This window comes from Porites lutea, chromosome 7 (genome assembly GCF_958299795.1).
Source record: "Porites lutea chromosome 7, jaPorLute2.1, whole genome shotgun sequence".
Lineage (NCBI taxonomy): Eukaryota > Metazoa > Cnidaria > Anthozoa > Scleractinia > Poritidae > Porites > Porites lutea.
Window position 1 is genome coordinate 17029276 of NC_133207.1, and position 17121 is coordinate 17046396.

General features: G+C 41.1%; 1 protein-coding gene across 1 annotated transcript in view; it reads right to left on the reverse strand.

The window, feature by feature from the left end:
* Window positions 1-1227: 1227 nt before the first annotated feature.
* LOC140944522 (endoribonuclease Dicer-like) overlaps window positions 1228-17121 on the reverse strand; it is a 33063-nt gene continuing 17169 nt past the window's right edge. The window contains exons 7-13 of the mRNA XM_073393646.1: window positions 15728-15910; window positions 13690-14217; window positions 7101-8496; window positions 5383-6407; window positions 4485-4662; window positions 3838-3913; window positions 1228-2361 (exon numbers count right to left, since the gene is read on the reverse strand). Coding sequence (XP_073249747.1) covers window positions 2202-2361; window positions 3838-3913; window positions 4485-4662; window positions 5383-6407; window positions 7101-8496; window positions 13690-14217; window positions 15728-15910 — 3546 coding nt within the window. The 3' untranslated portion in view covers window positions 1228-2201. The remainder of the gene's footprint in view (window positions 2362-3837; window positions 3914-4484; window positions 4663-5382; window positions 6408-7100; window positions 8497-13689; window positions 14218-15727; window positions 15911-17121) is intronic.

Consider the following 17121-nt stretch of genomic DNA (forward strand, 5'->3'; position numbering starts at 1 on the left):
AAATTCAACGGAGCAGAAAGAAACCATATTTGGCTCAGTTTTGACAAATCTACAACTTCACTTAAATCTGCTCTGTAACGGACAACGTAAAAGGGGATCGAACAGCCAGACCACTTTTGGTCACTTTTTTGGGTGGGATCAGTGATTTATTGGAGCTCTAAATGGCATCGATCGAGTGTAGCTAAATGTCGTGGGTCGTGGGTAGAGGTCGTGGGTCGTGGGTGTGGGTGTGGGTAAATGTCGTGGGTAAAAAAAGTATAGAAAAAAAGTGATAAAGTAAAGTAATTAAAAAAAAGAAATAAATAGAAAAAATTTGTACAATATTTGTGAAACGAATATCTCCAACTCCTTGATTGATCGTCACGGCTTCTTCGTCCTCTTCCCGTGGGACTTGGCTCCCCTTTCACATCATCACTGTATAAAAGACATTTTGCCGATGAAGATTTATCCATACCTAAGCTATCGCCGCGAAATGAACGAAACAGACGTAAATCATACCTGCAATTTGCAGAAAGCATGGGACAGCTCTGACTCGCTGAATGGAAATAGCTGCTCACTATTTATCTTCATTCGATCTATTCTTGGACAGATTTTCAGCCCTATCAATTTCAAATAGTTTTCAAGGTCCCTGTTATACTTTTCTAAGGTAATCACCGTAAAATTCCGAACTATAATAAGCCCTGGGGCTTATAATTTTCAAAGGCCCTTTTTAAGGGGCTTATATTCGGAGGGGCTTATGTACGGAGGGTAATTTGCGTCTCAAAATCGATTGGGCTAGCTTGTAGTGGGAAGGAAATTTACCATTTTTGCTTTGTTTAAATTTGTATTCAAGGGCAAATTCCAAGTACAAGTCCCCCGGGGCGCTTATATTCGGAGGGCCGATATAACGGAGGGTTTTTACGTTACGATTTTGGGGGGCTTATATTTGAAGGGGTTTAGTTTCGGAATTTTACGGTATTTCCGCTACGATACTATCGAAGTAATATGGTCCCATTAACGTTAAAACACGCTTTTAAAGGTCATTGAATTATAAGTTCATAAAACAGAACACAAGAAATTTATATTTTTTCGTATTTATTCCATAGCATTCTCTGTAGCAATATAAACAGAAGAAATATTCAAATTTTTAGAAACTGTAAGAATCTTTTTAATCTTAAAACAAAGTTTTCTTTCAAATTACAATGTAAAGCTTGAAATAAAAAACAAAAACTTCTAAGTTATAAATATAAACATATTTTTTAATTTTTTATATTTTTCAAGAAAATAGCTATAGTTTGCTTGTGAGATCGTTTAACTTAAATAAACAGCCCAGCATTTCTGTGGTACTATCACTTTTTTAAAAACTTCTCTCCTGTAAATGAACTGAAAATGGGTGTACCTTCATGAGAGAGTCCAAAACCAAAGTTTAAGATAAAATACTTCTAACTATCAAGAGCGGTTGAAGACTAACATTGAACATGTAGTGCAGTAACCAGCCCCCAGTTCAAGGTACGGTAAATGATTATACATTCACGAGAGAAGTCTAAAATCAAAGTTTCAGATAAAATACATTAAAGCATCGAGAGCGGTTGAAGACTAAAATCGAACACGTACTGGAGTAACCAGTCCCCAGTTCAAGGCACGGTAAATGATTATACCTTTATGAGAGAGTCCAAAACCAAAGTTTAAGATAAAATATATTAAAGCATCGAGAGCAGTTGAAGACTAAAATCGATTACGTAGTGGAGTAACCAGCCCCCACTTCAAGGTGCCTTTTGCTGTATTTTATACGAACAAATTAAAAACCGTTTTCTCATGTTTATCTTCACCTTGAATAAGGTCAGCCGAGTCTCTTGGCGCTCTCTGCGCTGTGACGTCACCGATAGAGATTCACCCAGCCTTCCCAAGACTTCGCGCGGAAAACGGGGCAAGAGAGAACGGCTCGCCGAGAGACTAGGCTGGAACAAGGTATGCGTGTATGTAGGATAAAAAAATCTTGTCTCCTGAGCCCGCGAGTTGCACCTAAACTAAGAGTCGGTTACACCGCTAAAGGCCAACGCGGACTCCGGGAGAGAGCTTGTCCGGAAACAAACAGTACAATCAAAAGACATGGTCATGAAATTTCATATCAAATGCTCTACGCTCTCAAGCGAACGTTAGAGCTACAACATCACATAATAGTTGAAACCAGTAGTGAAAAAAGGTTCACAAGGATTTGGACTTCAACTCTTTTTCTTCATTTTCTGTTTCAGAGCATTCAGCGCTTTTTGTGCAGCACTCGATTTGGCAATGCGGAAATTCCTCCCGGTGCCAACAAACGTTCCACAGCCGAGCAAATTCAGCGTGCTTTTGAATTTTCCATCCACCATTCTCTCCAGCGGACTGTCATAGAAAAACATACCATTATTAACAGGAGACCAGAAATACAAAAGGTGCTTGCTGTACGAGACACGTCAACAGTAACGGCGAGTTTCTCATTAGCAAGGAAGGTTTCAAAAGTTAGTAACTAAGAGATGAACAAAACTATCTCCACTTCCCCTACATATTTTTTTGGGTGGAGGGTGGGGTCGCTCTGGTAAAATCAACAGTATGGTAAAGGAGACGAACGTGACATCTTTTTCAAACAAGACAAACTAAAGCCTAAGGTAACCCGCGTCATCAACTTTCAATGCTTCTACAGAGAAGATAGCATGACGAGAAAATTGAGCGCATGAAAAAGAGGCTGACCGAGCCCGTACGATACAGGTAATGTGTCACTAGGCCTGTCCTGATTGTGCTCGGCAACTTTTAAGCAACTTTTAGCTTTTGGAGCGCAACTTTTTGAGGTTCTAGTAACCCCCTCGAACAGAGCAGTTTTTGAGCAAAATATAAGTTTAGAGTACATATCAAGCACGAAAGAGTCAACGATTTCATAGAACGATTCAATTTATGCGAATTTCTTCAGAGAGTTAATGGAGGATTGCCTTCTCTTGTAAATGATTATCAACTTTTGAACACATAAAGTTTCGATTAAATTAGGTTTCTGGGAAACTGCCCACCTACCCCTCCCCTAACTCAACGTTAACATTTGCGTCTCACTTGGGGCAAAATGCTGGGTTAGGGGAAGGGTAGGTGGGCAGTTTCCCAGACACCTAAATTGACCCTAAAGATTCGCAGGCCTAAAAAGGCAATTGTTGCGGTATGAATAATTAGTTAGTACCCTTAAATTTTCTCCCATAATTGCGAGCATCTCTTTCAATCGGCTAACTTCAGGCTATTTTTCCGACCGATGTCATTGATCATTGTGAAGAACAGAAAAATAAAGCTTTAAATTGACGTTTATATAAAAAATATGCAGACATTTCGGTAGCAACTTTTTGGCTTTTTGACAATTTCTAACAACTTTTTTGGCATTCCAGTAAGCAACCTGCCAGCAGTTTACGAGCACAGTCGGGACAGACTTACGTGCAAAAAGTGAAATCTGGCTTGAAACAAAGCGTCATCACAAGTGAACCACTGTAGAGTTAGCCAAGCAGCCCCAGGTGGGGGGGTACTCCAGATTTCAAGTAATGGGGGCAAATATTAAAACCCCAAAATATCCCTAGCGCTTCCAACGAAACCAAAAAAGAATCCCTGGACCAAAAATCAACCCCAAAATAATCCCCCAGAGTCCCGGAATCAAACATTTCAAACCCAAAAAATCCTTCGATCATCCGCGTCACTTGAAATCCGGAGTAACCCCGCTAGGCAAGCACCTCAGCCTAGCCGTTCTTTGTCTTGTCAAGCAATACTCCTCTCTAAAGGAACATCAAGGAGCGTTGCGTGACAAGGCAAAGAACGGTTGCGTAAGAGGTACAGTAGATTGAGAAATTTACGTACGCAAACTTGACAGAATTCGGCTTCATCTCCAGGAGCCTTCTGACCGCTGACATGGGAGGATTGGCAGAGAAATAATCTATAAAAAAATGTTTATTTTTCCTGTAAACATAACAGTGAAGGTAGTAGATGAAAAAGCTACATACAATGTCAAAGCTTGACGGATCTTTATACAACGCCGATCTATATAAGACTGCGACAGTTTTGGGGAATAGGCCTTTGTGCACTTTTTTAAAAGCAGGAAGAGTGTTGAAGTCCAAGACTGATTTGCACCACTAACTAACACATTCTTTGACGTAACTAGTGCGATAGACGACAAAGTAAGCGGTTTATGGATATTTCAAAAGCTTTCTCCATCACAATAATAGCATTTCCACTAATAAACATTCACCATTTTTACCGAGACCAAAATGCACCTTGTTTACCCCCCGCCCCCGCCCCCCCCCCCCCCCCAATTTTTTTTTTTTTTTCATAACCACTGTCTTCGATTTCTCTTGGGACGAATATAATACCAAGGAGAAATTGAAAACAATGGTTATACAAAATTTTGATGGGTATTGCCTGTCAACAATGTGCCCTATGGTCTCGGTCAAAATGGTGAATTGCAGTGAAAACACAGTCGATCTCGAGAACTAATGCATCAAACTTACCTATAGTGGGCTTGAGTATCGGCCGATAGATTTGCCACACCCTGTCTAAATCCTGTCCACAATCCACGTACACAGCACCGGCAACAGCCTCAAACAGGTCACCCAATACCTTCGGTACCTCAACTTCAACAAACTCCTCGCTATCTTCACTTCCCAGAAGAAAGACACTGGAATAAATCTGCAAAGAAAGCAAGAAGAGCAATGTACATGACCTTCTTTACATTTATTTCTTCATCCCGCAGTTCCAAAATATTAAATTCGTATATTCATTATTCAACCTTCATCCTTTCCACGAACCAATTTTAATGACCAGCCCTGGCCCAGTTGACTTACTAGCACAATTGGTTAGAGCGCTGCACTTGTATCGCAGAGCCGGGTCAGGGTTCGAATCCCTCAAGACTGAATTTTTTTCAGGCTTTTTTTTCGTAACTGCATAAGTTGCGTCTTTAGATGCGATGATCTCCTTTACATTCATTTCTTCATCCCGCAGTTTCAATATATGATATTCATATATTCATTAGTACATGAAATAAGCGATCAGCGTCTTCCAGTTAACACAGTTTCCGTGGAAGGTGTTAAAAAAAAAAACACATCCGCGCATTCACTACCCTTCTCGCAAGTCAAAATCCCCTTACATTTTCAATTTCTTAATAACAGCAGCTAGAAAGAAGAAGTAGAATCCATTTTGTGCTTTACGCTTTCCACTCTTCACTGACTCTTCTCTTGCTTCACGCATGTAAAGGGTAAGTTGAGAATTTCTGGTCTTCACATGAGGTCATGTGATTTTCATCAAAGAGGTTAACAAAAAATTTCTTAAATTTCGGGGGAATAAATGGTGTGAAACCTTGAGGAAATTTTTGCCTGGAACGAAACCCGATAATAGTCATTGTCATATTACCTCATTATGCTTCTCTTGTTGCTGTTTCAACTCTTGCTCCTTCAACTTTACTATGAACTTGTTCACAATATGAAACAAAGGTGGTGATAAAGATTTCAGGTGTTTAGCGAATCCCAGTTTGACAGCCAGCACTGCAAAGCTGTAGTTGTTGACCACAGCAGAGCGTAGATCCGTCAAATTACCTGGAGACATTTTTCTGTGGTTTAGATATAAATGGCGGGTCACAAGAAAGTCTAACAGCGCATCTCCTAAGAACTCCAGCTGCTCGTAGCTGTTGCGTATTGAATTGTAGTCTCTGGGAAGCGAAGTGTGTGTGAATGCTTGAAGAAGCAGGGAATGGTCTCTAAAGCGATAGTTTAACGCTTTCTCAGTTGCTGTAAACTCATCAGTTACAATCGAGTGACTGGGAGTGTTATCAAGACGAAAATTACTTGGGTCTCCAGGAGGTAAAGGAGCTTCATTCAAGAAAGGATCAGTCGTGATCTCAGTAATTGTGGAAGTTTGTTTTGATAGCCGCGCACTTTCAATTGGAACAGTTTCAGACGTATTTTCTGAGACATTGTCCTCCGTAGCAGACAGCTTCTTGCTTGGGCGATAGTGTAATTTTTCCTTCTCACAGGAAGACATAGGATTCGATGAAAACTCAGCATCATCTGATTGTTTCTCTAACTGAAGAAATTGCTTGTCAGACATTTCACAAGCTGCATAAGGTCTTTTGGAATCTTCATGGCTGCTTTCTTTCGAATCGGATTTCTTTTCCACCATCTCACAAGAAGTGTCTTTGGATAGAGACATATCTGAGGGGCATTCACCTTTGACCTGTTTGGTCACTTCCATACCCAGCCACTCCAGAAAGCTCCAGGCACCTTCGGGGCCATAGCACAGCAGGTACGCCCCGATGAGGGCCTCGGTTGCGTCGGCAACTGTTTTATCTGAGCATGAGTGATGGAAATAAGGGCTAAGATTGATACCAGAACGGTGACCATCCGTTAAAGACCCTTCACTGGAGTCAGTAAGACCAGGACCTGAAATCATCGAAAAAATTTTTTAAATGACTCTTCAAAGTTATACAAAAAAAAAAAAAAAAACATTCGGTAAACCATTTGGCTTCTAAAGATATCGATAATATACACTGGGCCCAAAAATGGTGAAGTAAAAAGCTAAGGAACAAACAGAACCTTAGAAAAGTACCTCCTTAGAGGTTTCACTTTTGTTGTCACACCAAACACCCAGGAAGGTACTGCAGAAGCTTTTAATTGAATGGTCACACTTAGGGATCTTACCCACAGGCACGAAAGCTAGATCAGAAAAATAAACAGCACCACGAGCAAGAACTGTTCAGTAGCTTTAATATGAATAGTCACACTTCAGGATTTCATCAACTGACCTGAAAGCTAGACCAGTTAAATGAACAGCACCACATGAAAGGCAAGTACTGTTTAGAAGCTCTCATTTGCATTGTCACACCACAGAATTTCATCCGCAGATTCATCCATCAGAGCTACACTATTGCCTCTAGGGGGTTTTCCCAACGAAAAGGATCTGTGGTCTCTTTACTATGGTTAGACATTCCAAAAAGGAATGTGGCTGTATTCATGGCCCGCCTCTCTCCATAAACTCCGATCCAAGAAGATTGCTGACATACTCCGTTTTCCTTTTCTGAATAATCTGACCTAGAAGTTTCCACTGAAAACAAACTTTCAAAAAGAAATTCGTACCTGGTGCTTCGTTCTGAACGAAAAGACTTTCCTCTTCCTCGTCCTCTTTGATCTCTTGAGGGGTCTTCTCTGACTTCAGAAACAGCTCGCTGGTGGTCATCAGATCAGAATCATCATCAACCACGTGATAAAATCCAGGGGGAAGCCAGTTACTCAGGGGATTGAAAATCCCGGTTATCATGAACGAAGGCAGGTATCGGTGCCGTGCCAAATAAAACAGCTGCCTGTTACTCACTTTGAGTCCCCGGATAAATGACAGCTTGCCCTCGTTCTGGTGTTGGTTTTCGAAGAAGACTGATGCGGATATGGCGTATTTCATGAAAGAATCTCCAAGCACCTCGAGTCTCTCGAGGGAAAATAAATCGTTCGCGGAACAGGTGGTGAGAGCACGAAGGATTAAGGTAGATGACGGACCGCACGATGTGTATAAGCGCGACAAACGAGGATCTGTCCAAATGGTCGACGGAGAAACCTTGCTATCAGCTGCTTCCAAAGGCCAAAGTTCACCTTCAGTAAACGATGCGTCCTTCTCTACAGAAGCAGAAACATGCTCCGATACAGCCACGTTTCCACTCGAACAAGCTTCACTTGCTGAAAGAGAGCATTTGCCTAGGCCACAACAACTTCTTGACTCGCCGTTAGATGGTTTCTCCTGACAAATTTGTTTTTTTACAGTTTTATCTCCAGGATTTTCCACTCCCGATATTCGCATATTTGACAAAGTTGTAGGTAATTCTGTGGAGTATCTCACATCACCTCTAACACAAGAAGAACTGTCTGTTGATCTCAGCTCGGGAGAACAAGATTCAGACATTTCGGACAGCTTGTCCTGTGATTCACTTGATAACGAAGTTCTTTGAACAGCAATGGGTGGGAATGGCGTTGTTCCCACAATGGTCGTACCAAGAGATCCATCATGTACTTCCCCTGAGAAAGAATCTTTTTGATGCACCAACTCAGTGGTAACTGGTTCGATTGCCTCATCCCTTATACTCACATCACATGAGACATTAGGAACAGATTCTCTTTGCACGACAATCTCCTCTCCCACCATTTCCCCCATGTTCAGCAGTGGTAGCGGGACATCATTTGGCCACTCAACAGCTCCCCTGTTGAGAGCCCTAGCAACCGAGGACCTTAACTCTTCCGCGACTAGCAACGACTCGAAGCGATAGAGCACCGATGGCAGAATGAACAGCTGCCTCCATATATATCCAGGCAATGGATGAACTGAACACAGCTCTGGTATCACGAAAACTTTAGCCCTTTGAGAGCGTTTGGAGTCTTCTCTAGGTATCGAGAGGTTCTGCCCTTTGATTGTAGAGTAACGTGGTTGCAGGAAATTCAGTCTCGACGTGACATGATCAACATCCAGCATGGGTTGGTTTAATGTTACCTGTCAAACAAAAAGAACCGTCAATAATGTGATCCTTCACAATAACATACATAAACTGTTTACAGGTAGCCATCACGATACCTGAAGGAGGATAATGAGGTTATCCTTATAGGTCTCTTCTTACAGATAACCCACCCAGCCCAGGAAAGGTTGGCCACGCAACCGGGGTCTACGTCCCCTACTCTTTTCGAAAAGTGCGTTGTGTGTTCTTTCACTCAAGAACCAGATAAGTGAAAGTGTTGTGAGTTGCCGTCCTTATCCGAAAGTTTAAGGGTCGGTTATTTAAACGAAGTCTAACTTAGACCGCGGTTTAGCAAATCTTCGTACCTCCAAATCTCGTCCTTAGTGGGTTACTTTAATGAGATAAATGCTTTTCTAGTATACGCTTTATGCCTTCAAGCTACTTTTCACGACAAATAGTTTTAGGATAAAAGCGTTAGGAAAACTGAAAATGGGTTAGAACGAGGTTTTGTTAAAGACTGACTAAACTCTGCTTAAATAACTGGCCCTAAGCGTTTGCAGATATCATTGCAAAGGCAGCACTTTCTTCTCAATTATTAAAAGACCCGGAGTGTTGGTCCGGCCGTGGTTTGAACCTCGGTAATGTTTCAGTGTTCGTTACTTTGAAGACAAATGTCACCTTAATGGTAAGAATTTTCAAGAATAAAAAGAGCCCTTCAAATAAGCGGCCTGCCTCGAATTATCGCCCCCTTTAGGCGACCTCAAAAGATAATTTAACAAAGCGCTGTGCGCTGAGCGTATATTTGGGCGACGAAGTGCTACGCGTGTGCGAATTTCTTTGTGTATGAGGGATGTGTGGGTACTGCAGTAACGCTGTATATTTTAGGGTATGATTGAGATGCGCGAAATGGAGGGCGTGGAGTTATATTAGACGTGAATTTCTAAGATAATGGCTGTAGTTTGTTAATCAGTGAAACTTGTTTCTCGTAGAATTTAATATCAGGTAACAAAAAATAATCACTTTGGGAGGTATAAGTGATCTTAGGTGCTGCAGTGAGGTAGTTGTGGAGATGCTTATTTGGTTATGAAGGGATAGTGTATAGTTCAGTGTGTTGAAATGAAGTGGTATTTATGAAAAGTCTTATCAATAGTCGAAAACATACTTGTACTTATTTTAAACATCGTTAGGTTTTCTGTTTAGGATTGTTTTTCGCTTATTTTTGATAATATTTGTATGAAGAGAACACGAGTAAGGCCAAAAGTTCAAATAATATAGAGAAGGGAGTAAGAAGATGTTAAAGGGGTGGTGGTGGGGGGGGGGGGGGGGTGAAATTTTGTCGGTGTGCTCGGAGGCTTTGAAAAGTCGGTTAGGTCAATGGGAGGGCATAAAATCTGGCTATATAACTAGGGGCCTGCTTACATTAGCCGGGCTGGCTCGCTTTGCAGAGCTCCCGGCACCTTAGTTTAACGCAACAAAAATCAACTTTGCGATTATATGACCATCGAGCCAGTCCGGTTAGCTGGGATTCCACTATTGTGATGCCGCGATCCCGGGTGGAAATTTTCCAAGTAATCACGCTTGCCAAGTGGGCACCCAACAGCGGGTAACACACTGTTCATGTGCACCGCTTCCTCGGCTCGTTATCTGGGGGTCGTATACACGAGATCATGGAATTTTGCGTGACATCTACTTTGGCGCTCAACAACTGAGGGCAAAAATATTGTCAAACTCTGGCAATAAACCAAAGAATTCACACCGTGTGCTGCGAGTACGATTATTTTCCAAAGGAAAAATTAAAATTGTATACTGAGTTTTTTTCACTCAGTGTACCCTATTTTCCCAAAAAGTTTGTAATCTATTGCCGATTTGTTTGCCGTGCCTTATCTGTGGGTCGTATGTAACGAAGATAAATGATGAGTTGTGACATAGCGCGCGGCAGACATTCGCGTCGCTTGGCTTGTTTATGTTCGCACGTATTGCGTGCCTACTGCAACTTTGAATCAAAACAAGCGAACTCGATTACTTTATTTGGGCCACGCCCAAATAATAATTGCACGGGACCTAATTCGAGCATTTTCGTTTTGTTATATTACATTGCCTTATTTTACATTGTTACACTTCGTTACACGGTCTTACACTAGATTGCGGAGAGCAACGTTAAGAAGCGGTACGTTACGACACTATACGTTAATTGAGGTTACGCTAATTAGTCTCGCTTGCGTAGGCAGCGGGGTACTCTCTTATATAGGCTCTATGGGTATGTGCGGCGCCAAAGGGTATGGTTTTCTAGCCGTATTGGTCTGAAATAGGACATCAACTTCGACCATTTTGGTCTGAAGTAGGGTATGGTTTGTGCACTCTAGTCTTGAATTGGGTATGTTTGTTAGAAGAAGCTACTTCTTCAGACCATTTCCCTTTTAAGGTGGCTCGACTGGATTTTTTTAGGGGGATACCTCCCAAGTTTGAGCCTTAACTACGTCGGCATAAGTAACGATATGGGAAAAAGGTTACCACAACTGTATTACATAAAGATGAAATTTCTTATGATCTGGGTTTTATTGCAATCGGAGTCGCAATGGCAACGTAATGACGCAATTACGTTTTTCATTTATCGTTGTGTTTCTCTGTACCAGCAGTTTTTTGAAGAAATCGCTTAAGGGAGCATGTACCTGCCATAATTGCCTCCATTATGGCAAAGTTTGAAGAAATTCTATGAGAGCGTTTTCGAAATATTTTGAAATGCAGTTTTAAGAATCATAAAAAAAGTGAAATAGCATGCTAGCCGCACAATTCGCTAATATTTTAAGAAAATGATAAGCTTTGGGAACGCAGCTTCATGTCATAGTGGTTTGATTCCATTGAAAACTGCATACAAAAAAAATAGGGGAATCGCTCTGGGCGATCGCGAGTAAGAAGAATTTTATTAACTTGCATTCAGATGCTTTTGATACAGTTTTTGGAGTTAATTTGGTCCATGCCTAAAAATTTCGCATTTTTCCAAAAACCGCTCGATAAATTTTTTTATAAATTCGACAATTCCGAGATCAATCGTCAAGAAATATTCCCTGCAATTTTTAAGAACATTGAAAAGAGGGAAGGCTTTTAAGTAGGGCCTCAAATATAGCCAATTTTTTCCCCCAGATTTTGTGTTTACAAGCGAGCGTCCTCATTATTCACTGGCATTGTTTTCAAGTTTCATATACACGTGCACATTTAGCAAAAAGATAGAATTTGCATCAAAAAGGACCCTCGGTTAAATCTCCGGGATATGCTAATTACCGAGTAAAGAGATTAGTTACATTATAACATCAGAGCAACTCTTTGTGAGAGTTTCTGTGATGTTATAACCCGAGTAAGATAATTAAGTATTGCATCCTACACGATGAGCCGTCACGTTCACCGTTTCGGCTCTCACTGCTATCTGTGACGACAAGCCAATTATTAGCATATACCGGATATTTCTTCGGAAAGTAATCGAGAGTTCTTTTTGATACAAATTTACATCTTTTGCTACTTGTGCACGTGCATATGAAACTTGAAAACAATGCCAGTGAATAATGAGGACGCTCACTTGTAAACACAAAATCTGGGGGGAAAATTGGTTATGTTTGAGTCCCTATTTAAAAGCCTTCCCTGTTTTCAATGTTCTTAAAACTTGCAGGGAATATTTCTTGACGATTGATCTCGGAATTGTCGAATTTATAAAAAAATTTGTTGAGCGGTTTTTGGAAAAATGCGAAATTTTTAGGCATGGACCAAATTACCTCCGAAAACTGTATCAGAAGCAGCTGAATGCAAGTTAATAACATTCTTCTTACTCGCGATCGCCCAGAGCAATTCCCCTATTTTTTTGTATGCAGTTTTCAATGGAATCAAACCACTATGAGATGAAGCCGCGTTCCCAAAGCTTATCATTTTCTTAAACTATTAGCGAATTGAGCGGCTAGCATGCTATTTCACTGCTTTGTTGATTCTTAAAACTGCATTTCAAAATATTTCGAAAACGCTCTCATAGAATTTCTTCAAACTTCGCCATAATGGAGGCAATTATGGCAGGTACATACTCCGTTAAGCGATTTCTTCAAAAAACCCCTGGTACAGAGAAACACAACCATAAATGAAAAACGTAATTGCGTTATTACGTTGCCATTGCGACTCCGATTGCAATAAAACCCAGATCATAAGAAATTTTCATCTTTATATAATACAGTTGTGGTAACCTTTTTTCCATATGTTTTCTCATGCCGACGTAGTTAATGCTCAAACTTGGGAGGTATCAACCCCAAAAAATCCAGTCGAGCCACCTTAATGTTTACGCCAACCGTGTACGTGCCGTAACAGCTTGTCACAAGCTCCGGTCACCCGCCGGGCTCCGGGGCTTCAGGCTTCGGGCATTTTTGACCAGGTCTAAAATGGGGTAGGGAAAATCACAGACTTTGGTCTGAAATAGGGTAAGGCTTTCAGGAAGCGTACCGCACACCTTCACCCAATTTTTCTGGAAGTACCCCCGGGGTTTTTTGTCGTATTTTATACACGAATGGGAGGTCACTGTGCCAGGCATTCCAACCGGAGACAGTGGAAACTGGCACTAAGAATAGTTGCGTGGTCGAAGCCACGCATGTTTAGCGAAGGAAGCTTAGGAGAGATTAAATTTAGAGCTTTTCCGAAACGTGTCGGTCCCCGAATTCTATCGCTTGAAAGCGTTGATTACTTTGGAACAAGTGAACACCACTGAGTGGTCAAAAAAAGTAAGAATCTTAATTAACAAAACTGCGACGGTCGGGTGTTGTAAACTTGCATTGTATGCAAATGAGTCTAAGTGATGAGCATGCGGTTTATTTCCGGCGATGATTGAAATGACGTGCCATGTAAATCACCTTTTTGATCTCAGGTAATGATGTAATTTCTCTGGAATCGAGGCCCTTGAATTTTCGTGTATTTATACACGCTTATAGCCTGCGACCGCAGACGTATTTCCGGTCGTCGCTAACACGCGTACTAAGTCAATTCAGAGACAAATAAAAAGTATCGACGTCGATAAAGTAGGAAGTAAAAAACCTTTAGCGAGTAAATCCTGTTTCCTGTAGAATTAATCGCCTCCTCATTTCTTGATCTAATCTCCAAGCAAGCGAGATTGACCCACGTTGTAAGCGCTTTCTTGTTTATACTGCGTTACCTTACATCAAATTACGTTACGTTACGTCATTTTCGCTACGTTACCGTTACCTTACCTCAACGCCGTATCGCAGTTGGTAGTATTCAGCGAATGTCGCTGCTGTTTCTAACTTCGGGAATGGATCAGCAGGACTGCGATCATAACAAATGTCAGCCACATAAAATCGATTGCATTTGTCACTGTAAACAGACGTCACCACTGCATCCTTGAATATTTCCATGTCTTGGATACCAGCAGGGGGTGGGTCAGTGGGATTCTCGAAGCTACCCAGATCCTTCTCAAGAGTCTGAAGGAAATCCAAAGCGATCTCTTTGCGGTCGAGTCCTGTTGAAGGAGATTGGTTGTTCCCTGAAGCATTCTTTAGAAGCGCAATGTAATACCCAGAATTGACGCTGCTGGGGTCAAAATCCACAACGTCTTTTACTGAAGAGCTTGTTTGCTTTGAGGTTTCCTTGAAGATGTAGCCAGTGAACCTTCGAAACAGAGAAATTTCTTCAGAAGTTGGGACAAACGGCTGTGAATTGCACTCAGTAACTGTTACAGTGACCTCTCCAGCTCTGTCAAATATAAGCATCGCCGGCAGCTATGGTTACAAAATAAAAAAAGAAAATAAAAAGACGATCATGCACTTGAAAACCTAACAGTGCAAAGTCTGACATCACTCTGATCTAAAAAAACCCAGATACAAATCAAAGTACTATAACGGAATACTGCTCAGCACCCTTCATTTTAATAGCAACAAAACTTCAGTATTTCGTGTCCAGAGACTCAAAAGTTAGAACTACCTTAGATACAGCACAATAAGCGGAACCAAAGAGAGTACCGCTCAGTAGCTTTCAACTCAATGTCACACTTTAGGATTTCATCCAGAAGCTCAAAAGTTAGCACCACCTTAACAGCAGAATGGTCTTACTTTTGGATTTCATCCACAGACTTAATAACTCCAACCAGATGTAATGACAAAGACAAAAAATACGTAATTAGCACCTCTCCTCCTTGCTCACACTATGAAGCGAAAGTCTAGCGGAAAGTGTCAAAGTAAGTTTTTTTAAGGTGATACTAGATTTCTTGTGTGCAGAGTGTTGCCCCAGAAGCACGCCTGACCCTTCATATATATGGCGGCACGCGGCTTTTCTCGTGCTAGGTTACTTTTGAACAAATAACGGGAAAAAAAGGTCCGATAAGATGCATGGCTCTTGAGAAAGTAAGTTAGGGAATGTTAAACAAAAAATAATTGAACTTAAGTGCCGTTTTGTGGTTTGAGTTTCTTTCCAAACGTTTCGGGCCTTTGGAGTATGCAAACCTTGCAACCATTCTAACGTACTTGTAACTCCACAAATGAAGGGCGAGGGGCCTGCTTCTCGAAAGTACCGGTAACTTTTCGGGCACGAAATAAAATATTCAAGTCGAAATATAAAGAATAAGAGCGCGGGTCCTGGCTAGCAAACTACTCCATTTTGTTTCATTAACTGATAGTTTTATCATGTTAGATGCAAAACTAGTGAAACCTCGATCTTTAATGTAAACGGAGACAGCTTACAGGGCCCGTTAATAATCGGGACTTTCAAGAAACGGGCCCCAGGGGCCCGTTTCTCGAAAGTCCCGATAACTTTTCGGGCCTGAAAACCTATTTTATGTTTGCATGTTTGCATTCAAGATCAAAGTTTCAATAATTTTGAAAATGATATGATGAAACGCTCAGTTAACGAAGCAAAATTGGCCGGCTTGTGAGATAGAAACCGTGCTACTATTCAGCAGGTTTCGATTTCAAAATTTGCCTTCGGACCCGAAAAGTTACCCGGCCTTTCGAGAAACGAGCCCTAAGTCCGAACTGTTTGGAGAGGAACTCAAGCCACTAAACGGCAATTTTCTTCACTACTTTTCTTGAACATTCTCTTACTTAGATTACTTTTGTCCTGCTTTAAACAAAAATCGCGTATATCTGAGTCCGTGAGTACGAAAACGTCCTTAGTTTTTAAATTCCTCAAATTTAATAAAAAAGGTTTCAAGAGTTTAATGGTCTGGATCGGAATACAAAACTGCACAAAGTACTGGCTGTGAAAAAGTAGCGAAGTATTGATTTTTCAACTAACTTTGGGTAGCGGCTTTCGAGAGAGAATTCCAGGGCAATAAACAGCTTCTGTAGATGACGTCACTTTGCTCTGAGACCGCACTGCACGTTCAAAGGTCCAAGGTTTGGTGAGTTCCATACTGACAGAATACACATAGCAAGGCTCATCGGGAACAGGAAAATTATCTTCCAAGACCGATGGAAACTGTGATCAAGGAAATCAGATTTAATCAAACAACAGAACGCCAATATTAGGGAGTTTAAGCAGCGACGTTTTTGAGCGACGCTACATCAACCGGAAGTCAGCCTTTTTCTCTTTTAATATGCCTTGAGGTTACCAAATTTTTATCGCAGAGTGTCTGTACTCTTAATGAGACGATTTTCCCAAGAATTTGTTTAAAATCACGGCCGAAGACAGTAAATAGTCCACTTCCGGTTGATGTGCGCTCAAAAACGTTGTTGCTTAAACTCCCTATTACTTGCACACTGATTTAAGAACTGGAATCTTGGGATCAATTTAGGAACCTGAGAAACTGCCCACCTACCCCTCCCCTAAGCCAACATTTTGCCCTAAGTGAGAAGTAAGTGTTAATGTTAGATTAACGGAGGGGTAGATGGGCACTTTCCCAGAAACCTAAACTGATCGAAATCTTGTGTTAGCCTCTCATGTTATAAAGGAAAAACCCTAGGGACGTCAGGTTGCGACGTACGGACACCGGGTTTTAAGAAACTAAAACTGACAGGCAGCGTGGCCGAGTAGTTACAGTGCTGGACCTGCAATTCGAAGGCCCCGAGTTCCAGTCCCGCTGTGACCGCTAGCAGTGGATTTGTTCACGGTAGTCCCGGGTTCAAATCCTCGGCCATGCCTGTAACTAGCCACCCTGTTTGCCTACCGCCAGTTGGGATTCTTAACCCTGTTATGTTTGATTTAGATCAGTTTCATATATTTTCTCGGCCCCATTAGGATTAGTGCTATTTATACTACTACATGAGTAATTTCTGCAATTTGATTGGCTTGAGCAGTGGTATTTCAGCTTAATTTGAAATACCTACACGTGAAAATTACAAACCTTTTGTAGGTAGTAGTATAAACAAATAATAACATGATTTGTACGAGATATTTGGCATAAAAACCACGAGAGATATTTCAAAATTGTCCCAAATTTCACTCGCCTACCGGCTCGTGAAATTACGTATAACAATTTTGAAATATCACTCGTGGTATTTATGCCAAATATCACTAAAAATCATGCTATTACCTATACAAATATTGCCGAGGTTAAATAACGGAATTATTATCATTATTATACTTTGTACTCACAATCTGTCTTCTCATTGGCTAAGAGCCTACAGCTAATTTTGGAAATCAGCGCAACCTACAGATTAATTAGTTATCTGCTAGCAGATAACTGACTA